Genomic DNA, 9,069 nt, shown 5'->3' with positions numbered 1-9,069 from the left:
TTAATATATATAATATAATATATATAATATAAAAATGAAATATGTACAAAATATACCTCGATTCTTTAAACAATATTTAATAATTATACTATTTGTGTAATTAACATATTGTAAATAAAGTATATTACAAAAAGGTATATTTTTTTAATCAGAATTAATAAGGATATAATTTTCTAATTATTAATTTTTTATCATCTTGCTTTGTAAAAAATGTTACATACTCCGGTTTTGTATACTGCTCTTTTATATAAAGCAACAAGTCTGTCAATTGCGCCTTCTCTAATCTCCAGAGAAGGGAGGTGAGGCAAAAAATCATTTCCTACGAAGAAACACATAAATACCCAATCATCAACAGCTCGTTCAAAATCATATTTGAATGGTAGATTTGGCATATGTAATTCTCTTTCTAAATATTCTCTGAGAACATTCAATCGCACGAATATGAACTGGCATTCAGATCCATATGTGTTCTCCTCTGGCTTTTGGTTTGGTTCCGCGCCTGTACACTCACGCATTTCATGTCCTAACTGACCACATATATCGCATGGTTTTGGCTTATTCGGTTTAAATTCTTCACGAATAATAGTAAAATTGGGTTCGTGTGTAGCAAGCCCTAACATAATTAAATCAGCATCGGCTCCGCATAAAACATGTTGCGTATTAGGATCGTGATCGGGTTGCGCTATAACACATTGCGCAAAAACAACAAAAATTGGTATTTATAGTGAAACTCTATAACTCATATATATAAAATAATACTATACACAAATATATTTACCTCTTTGTCGCCGTATAAAATCCATTATTTTATGTTCTCCTTCGCCGGGGACATTAGCATCGCTTAATATTACTTTAATATTCCTCCAGCCTGGATCATTATTCAAGCGATCATGAATGTAGTAATGTAAACATGACGATAATCTTGCCATAAATGGTGTACCCTGAAATATGAAGCTTCCGATATATACAGCACGTAACTTTATAGTGATTGATATATTTTTCAAAATTAATAATAATTAATTGTAAAAAATTTTATTTTATTTGTCAAAAAGTATAAATATGTTTCAGATCTACATTTTATTTCGTTAACTGGATATTAATAATAACAATACAAACAAAATTGATAATTTTATTCTAAAATTGATAAGTATTTTTATACATATTTTATATTCTATTTATTATTATATTTATTATTCTATTACAATATTATAATTTATAGTTACAAACCGGAGTAATACAGTTACTATCGAAATGCTCTTCCTTTGGTTTTTCGGGAGGCAAAGATGCTCCTTTGAGAGTCAATTCGGAGCGTATCCTCTCTATTTCATTAATCTTTTCTGTTGATTCTTTTGCTGCACGAAATCGTCGAGATCTTTGTTGATTCATTTTTGCTCTGGGTGCCTGTACAACAGCAGACATTATAATCTCATTAGTTTTCCTTTCTTTATATTTTATGTGCAAAAATACTTACAACTCCATCAATTGCCATGTAAAGTAATTTCCTTGGTCTAACAATGCGAAACAATCTGTCAATACACTCGAAAATAGCCTCCATCATCTCATCTTCATCCTTGGGAGCTGGCCTTATATTTACACAAATACAAGATCACATAAACAATTCATAATAGACAATAAACTATTTGTGACATCTTGTTATACTTACTTATCCTCAGGATGTGTACAAGGATGTATTATACCATTCATATCAAGATACAAATTATCAAATTCTACCCCATTTGGATTTGGCTCTGCTGAATTCACAGGAATACATACCCCATCTGCAGATACTGACTATAAATATAAAATATCAAAATTTTACTCTTATATATCATTAAATTTAGAATATTATTGAAATAATTTGTCAAATTTTGGCAGTAAAATTAATTCATCTTAAACATGAAATATTCATATGATTATTAATTGAAAAATGTTTTGCTTAAGATGATATTATCATGTATGTATTTTGTGTTGAGTAAAATATTTGCGAGAACATTTAATATTTTAATGAAATAGTATTTTAACTAAACACTTTATATTTTAATGAAACTTAATTAAATATTAATTAAATATGTGGCCCATATTTAGAATGCGCTTTTATTTTCTAAAATTCTATAATGTGCTTAATGTATAGCACGCTAACATTGTTGTAAGAGCATTCTGAATATAGGCTATTGTATATTGATCATATTGAAAACATTTGCGGATCAAAGAATTTATTGAGCTTTTATTTATTCTAAATTATTAGAAATGACAAAAAATTAAATAATGTAATTCTAAAAACAAAGTACATGTTACACAAATTATCTTTTAATTTAAAAAAATTTTTTTTAACAAAACAGTTCAAAATCTTTATAACCATTTGTTATAACACAATCTTCAGCAACACAAAAATCTTCAACAAGAGAAAATCTAAAGATACATTCCGTTTCACACATGACATAATACATCATTTATTTATCTTTGTTGTTCACCGAATGTTAAACAAGGATAAATGATGCACTATGTTTCATACAAGAAACAGAATGCCCTAATATTACATTAATTTGAAATTTTTAATATTTAAAATGTGAAAATAATTTAAATATACACAAAATTACTAAATATTAACTTTAATTTCCTAGATATTAAATCTGACAAATAAAAGCAAATAAAGGATTATAACCATTCTAGAAAGTTTCAGAAATTTATTGTGAGCTTAACTAAAATATAATTTAAAAATTTGTGCAATCCATAAGTGCAGCGATTCGTTGCAAGGATTACATCTCAGAAAGCGAGATGTAAACATGGATAAAATGTAAATACAAATGACAAACATATAAAACGGAGGAAAACTTATCAGCAATCTAACCTTCTGTTCAATGCACTCCACAATTACGGAGGGATATTTGCGGCTTAGCCAACGAAAAAATGCTGGGACACCCATTGCTCGTTCGTTTGCTTGACAGTATTATGAAAACTTATAATTACAGTTACAGCACTATTATGTCATATTAAATCAACTCCATCAACAAACATCAACGCGTACGTTTAACTGTAATATGGAAAAGGTTAAAGTTGTTTCGCTTGGTTAAGCATAAATTAACATTATACATGATATAAAACACGAGATTTGATGCCACTCGGCTTTTGATGCCACTCGTGGAAATTTAGTGCAACACTAGTGCATTCTGAGTACAATTGAACACAAATCAATTCACATTTATATATTTTTAGTATTGATAAATAATGGAATTACTTTTAATTATATATCTTTGTTGTCACAATAACTTTATAATCTCAAAAGAATTAATTTATTTATTAACATTTTAAAAAATATGTAAACAGATATTGCACTCAATTGCAACAGTTTTTCTTAGTAGAGAAAGCTATGATACATTTTCAATTTTTCATAATTTTATTGACCTAGTTTCCACAGAATTTAATCCGGATCAGAATGTAAGAATCAACCAATTACAATCGAGTATTCAATCGAACGACTGTTGAGAGGAATGGTATAGTCAACTGTAGTTGATTGGTTCTTACATTCTGATTCGGTTTAAACTCTCGGTGGAAACTAAACCATTGATGCATTTAGCAAAGAAAATTGGTGAAAACGGATGTGGACAGAATTTATAGATGTTGCTCAAGTTTCGAGATGTGAGTTTAAAATGTAGAGTATAAATCATACTTTTTCATTCATTTCTCGTTGGTAATTTCTCGTTTTAAAATCATAATTTGAAGATCATTATATTCTTATACATTATTCAAATGTGGAAAAATACTTTTTGTTTCGGTATATTCTTGAATTTATTATATATGTATATATGTGAAAAAATAATCTATTATATGTGGTAATAGGAATTATAATTTATAAATTTTTTTGGTTTTTATACAAATTTGTAATTTCCCATAATTATTTGTGTTTATTCTTTTATTCTAGAAAAAGACATTGTATTTTATATAAAGAAAACGAAATGAATGGAAAAATATGAAATGCATGTTCTGTCGGTAAGCATTTAAGATGTTAGAAACCAATCAGATATCAATATTCATAGTTCGTTCTATTTCAAGACCGTCTTAAATAATAGGTCTGTTACGTTGCTTGAAATTCGTAATTTATTTAAACGTTGAAAAAAAAGATAGCGAAGATGCTGAGTGCAAAAAGTGCAAGCAAGTATAAATAAATAATAATAATAAAATATATGTAAATAATAATAAAATTTCTTTATATTTAATCTAAAATATATAATAAAAAATTAATTTAATAAAATTAATAAAAAATTGTCCAATAAACTCTTGAGAAATTTCAAAGTTGATGCGCTTTCATTCGCAAAAGTCGCAATAAATCGTATCTAAATATTCGTATACCATGGTTCAAATATATCTGCATTCTAAAATATATCAAAATATATGTCGTCCCATCTTCGAGTACAACAGGTATGCTGTGCGATGTTAAATATTAAATTGATAAATAAATCGAATACTAATATGTAAATAATTAATAAAAATAGATTAAAATTATTTTTCCTCGTCGCTAATTTATGAATCTTGCTATTATTTGCGATATTATTGAGCAAATTCTCTCAAAAACAATATTTTTGAAGGTTAGGAAATCTATCGTACCGACTGAATAAACGCGCGAATGTAATTGTAATGTTCATTGAAAACATGATTTTTATATTATGTTAATAGTATATTAAAATTTTTCACGTAATCAATAGTATCAAAATTTTTTTAAGTTAGAGAATTTTTCTGTTTTACTAACAAATAAATTTATAGCACATAAATTTATTTCTATTAAAACAAAACAATCTTGTATGATCCATTTTTTACATTAAGGCAATTATATTATACAGATACAAATTTACTCTTTTGCTAATTTTATTTCACAATTTCACTTTCATTAGATTTCTTGCTGCTTTAATTAAATGGAAATCTTCTATTATAATTTATAATAATATTGCTATAAAAATTTGAATATTGTAGAGATCTTTATATTTAAATATTTATCAACCATCTTATTTTTATGTTTTTATTTTTTATGTTTTTATTTAAGTAACTCAATTTTATGAATTAAATTATTAGAGAATAATAGAATTTCTTTCACAAGTAATTATATCAAACTAGATTTATCACAAAACAATTTTATATATAAAGACTTTTTCTTAAAACTTTAAGATTAGTTGATACTACTTTTATTTTTTTTTAGATTGTTTAACTTTTGTTTGTTGTTTATCTACTTATCTTAATTTCAATTAGAATGCCAGTAGACCAGATTCAGTATTCTGAAAAGTACAATGATGATAGATACGAATACAGGTAAGAATTTGGATTATGAATCATATCTTTAAAAATACTTAGACAATAAAAAATTCAAAATTGAAATACAAGATATCTTGAAAAATGTCTTTTAGGTGCCTTTAAGACGTCTTATATTTCGTTTTTAAACATGCATGTTGTCTGAGTAATAGTTGTAAAAGTTGTAAAAATTAGTTTTACTATTAGTTTTACTATTATTTAAATATTGTCAACTTTTATTATAGTTATGTTTTTCTTTTTATAATTTAAGTTTTTTTACATTATATTATTTGTGTAAAATATATATTATGATAATCATTTTTGCAAATTTAATTTTGAAATTATACTGATTTTGTATAAAATTGGATATGAATAAGAAATTTAAATAGAAATTTAAATAGAAGAGATTCTCTTTTCAGAGATTTTTAATTAAAAAGAAGATTTTCTTATATAATTAAAAATATATAAAACACTTTAAACTATTTTATAAGTTTTGACTATAATCCAATATGTACAGTTGAACTCAAGTCAATGTCAGTATAAATAAAATCATATAATTTCAATTATGTATAGGCATGTAATACTGCCAGTTGATATAGCCAGGCATGTTCCAAAAACTCATCTCATGACGGAAACCGAATGGAGAAATTTAGGAGTTCAACAGAGTCCTGGATGGGTTCATTATATGATGCATGGACCAGGTACGACTTGATAAATGAAAATTATTTAGGGAAATGTGTGTACATCATGAATTATAATCAGCATCATTTATTAACACAATCTAAATTTTTTTTTTTCAGAACCACATGTTTTATTATTTCGCAGAATGAGACCTGATTTTGTGACAGCACCTAGATGTACCACTTTACAAGGAGAACCTATTACTTGTTATAATTAAATCTGATGTGATAATGCGAAATGAATGGAAATAAGATAACCATTGATATAAGATTGAATTCTACCATATTTATAAGTATTTATTAATAGTTAAAAATTATAAGCATTAGAATATGTTATATTTTATCATCCCCATCTATATCTTTCACGTAATAAAATATTAAAAAATATCTTACAATTATCTATCAAGTATTGTTGGCTTCTCTAAATAAGTCCTTTTTAGAAAATGTAATTATTTGTGTAATATCTAATAATTTTGTATAGAAAATTTGCAACATCTTTTCTTCAATAAATTTTAGAAAACAGACAAGTTGTGAAAGTTTTTCGCGATATTTCCAAATTTCCAAGTGTTGCAAATTCCAGATATGTCACATAAACACAAGAGAACTTTAGTTCAAAAGAAAAAAAGCTAATTGGAGATAAAAAAAAGAGAGAAATATTGAATAAGAAGCAAATTCGATTAGCTATAAATTTATTAATGAGCCTATTGCTGAAAGATTGCGTGATGGATCTGGGGTACTCTGCATTTAAAATCTTAATCATTTCAAGCATGTATTTTCTTTCTTTAGAACTTCGCTGCTTCGCGTGTCCGCGCACAGCACGCGATGAATAATTATAAAATCTGTTTATCTATTAGTTAAACTTTTCGTACTTTGAAAAATACATATATCTATTAGAGCATTATATTAGAACATTCCTTCTAACAAGAAGTCACGCATTGCTGTCTTTATAATAATTTTTAATATATTGTAATTTTGTATAAATCTTTATATTAGAATTCGAAGTGTTATAATATAATACTTGCTTATAAAATTGAATTTACTTTCTACAATTCGCAGAGCAAAAGAAGATTACCTTAACAAATTGATATTAAAACTAAAATTTATTCATAAATACTTTTATTATAATTAAAATTTTAATGTTTTATTGTAATCAACTATACGTGATTCGATAATAAAATTCTTATGATTTTATATTTGCGAAAAAATTTGTACCTTTCTAGCATACAGTTTATATATTATTATAAATAAATTATATACAAGATGAATCTAAAGAGCTATTACAAAATTTATTTAGGTATATTTTTGATTGTCCAAGATTTATTTTCACAAAATTGTGATAGAACGATAATCGATTAATAATATATGCAGATCGCGTGCGTTTCTTTGGCTAAATGACACAAATAATCGAGCAAGGACGATAACAATGGATTGATAGGAAACATTCACGAAAGCATGCGAGCCATTTAATGGCTTTTCCGTTAGTAATCAGAGATGCAGCGTAGTAGTGAGTAAAGAATAAGAATTGCCGTGTAGTTATTCTTCCTTATTATCCCTTTCTCTGACTTTCTTATCGATTATTTCTTAATATTGCGGGTAGGGAGACAGCGCAAAAAGTATGGATGGAAAAGTTTTGTTGTAAGTTAAGAATTTAAGACGCTAGAGCCAACCATACCCGATTGGAACGATCTTATACATTTTGTCGCGGTGTAGCGATTCACCGATGTTTGAAATCTAATCTGCGTTAAATTAATTAAAAACGAAAAGAAATTGAATAATTATTATTAATGAAATCGAATATTTCTTCGTAATTCGCAACTATGTATAAGTGACATCACAGTGAGTATACTCTTTTGCATTTATTGTCTGTGTGTTTCTTGCTGAAATGTTAATTAAAACTAAAAAGCTCTACTTTGTTCGTATATTGTTTTAGAGTTTTGTAAATTTTTAATTAAATTAAAAATTTTCGAGTGTGGGTTTTGATATTAATATTTACATTGTTTATAATAAAAAACAATTTTGCTATTAATTCATTTAATATCGATTGCTTTATATTTTGATTTAAAAATTTTTAGAAAGCGATTTTATTGTTTTGAACAATGTTCCTTAAATTCTACAGTAATATTTATTGATTGAGTGGTTTCTAAACCTTAATACTGAAACAGATGTTTAAATAAAGAGACGACGATATGGTTTATCATCCAAAAGGGCAGCCAGTAGTACGGCGAGAGTCTCTTATACGAAACACACTTTTAGTAAATGAAGCAACCATTCATATGAAAAATGGAAGTTACGATAAGGCCATATTTTTGTACAATCAAGTAAGTTTTAAATTTATTATTTAATATACTTTTAAACAGAATGTTTAATATATTTTTTGTACTTTGGGGGATATGAAAAAAAAATATTCAAATAGAAATATAGAAATCTTGACGAATTTCAATTAATAACTTCTCTAATGTATCAAGATCGAAGAACAAAGCTGTAACAAATGAAACAAGAATTTTGAGAGCACATTATGTAAAACGTAGGTAATGTTATTAACTTTTTTATATTATAATCTAATAATTAGTTGAATATTGTTCTATAATAATTAGTGCAATGAAGCGGAAAAAAATGCACAAATTATTAGATTATATTTGAGTTTAGAAGATATCAATGTGAAGTGTACAACTTGCGGAATAATTTCTTTAAAACAAATGAACCAGCAACATCCATGATGTAAGAATACTATTAGATGTAAACATTCCCGTCATGGATGTAATTGTATTCAGTTATCATTATAAAAATATTACACTTATTCTTGCATCATGACAATATTAGGCATATAATTCATTTAGCATATAGTTTATTACATAAACTATAAAATTTTAGAAATAAGAGTGTGTATTTATTGACAAGTGCGAATATGGACAAGAATTTTTCACAAATTATTCCAACAATATTACTGCAACGTTACAAGATTACTGTAATATTTCTGGAACGTTGCAATATATTGCTGTAATATTATTGGAACTTTTTAATGTTGTTATAATTCTAAATAGTACACAATATTTATAAAATATTTACAAAATATTTGTAAATATTTATAAGACTTATTTTAAATATTTTGTAA

The 9,069-nt window shown here is 26.1% G+C and overlaps 3 protein-coding genes across 3 annotated transcripts in view; 2 read left to right on the top strand and 1 right to left on the bottom strand.

The window, feature by feature from the left end:
- Positions 1-3,057, bottom strand: part of LOC108684782 (5'-3' exoribonuclease 2 homolog) — a 36,468-nt gene extending 33,411 nt beyond the window's left edge. Inside the window, exons 1-6 of the mRNA XM_018189263.1 lie at positions 2,849-3,057; positions 1,664-1,791; positions 1,472-1,583; positions 1,228-1,401; positions 779-941; positions 222-682 (exon numbers count right to left, since the gene is read on the bottom strand). Coding sequence (XP_018044752.1) covers positions 222-682; positions 779-941; positions 1,228-1,401; positions 1,472-1,583; positions 1,664-1,791; positions 2,849-2,923 — 1,113 coding nt within the window. The 5' untranslated portion in view covers positions 2,924-3,057. The remainder of the gene's footprint in view (positions 1-221; positions 683-778; positions 942-1,227; positions 1,402-1,471; positions 1,584-1,663; positions 1,792-2,848) is intronic.
- Positions 3,058-4,395: 1,338 nt separating this feature from the next.
- LOC108684819 (cyclin-dependent kinases regulatory subunit-like) lies at positions 4,396-6,195 on the top strand. Its single transcript, XM_018189314.1, has 4 exons — positions 4,396-4,416; positions 5,239-5,298; positions 5,851-5,978; positions 6,078-6,195. The coding sequence occupies exons 2-4, from the start codon at positions 5,240-5,242 to the stop codon at positions 6,173-6,175; spliced, it is 285 nt and encodes a 94-aa protein (XP_018044803.1). The 5' UTR covers positions 4,396-4,416; position 5,239; the 3' UTR covers positions 6,176-6,195.
- Positions 6,196-7,717: 1,522 nt separating this feature from the next.
- Positions 7,718-9,069, top strand: part of LOC108684790 (tetratricopeptide repeat protein 25) — a 4,444-nt gene continuing 3,092 nt past the window's right edge. The window contains exons 1-2 of the mRNA XM_018189275.1: positions 7,718-7,793; positions 8,120-8,275. Of these exons, the coding sequence (XP_018044764.1) occupies positions 8,144-8,275 (132 nt within the window). The 5' untranslated portion in view covers positions 7,718-7,793; positions 8,120-8,143. The remainder of the gene's footprint in view (positions 7,794-8,119; positions 8,276-9,069) is intronic.

Source organism: Atta colombica, unplaced genomic scaffold, assembly GCF_001594045.1.
Source record: "Atta colombica isolate Treedump-2 unplaced genomic scaffold, Acol1.0 scaffold140, whole genome shotgun sequence".
Lineage (NCBI taxonomy): Eukaryota > Metazoa > Arthropoda > Insecta > Hymenoptera > Formicidae > Atta > Atta colombica.
This window is presented reverse-complemented; position numbering and strand designations above follow the sequence as displayed.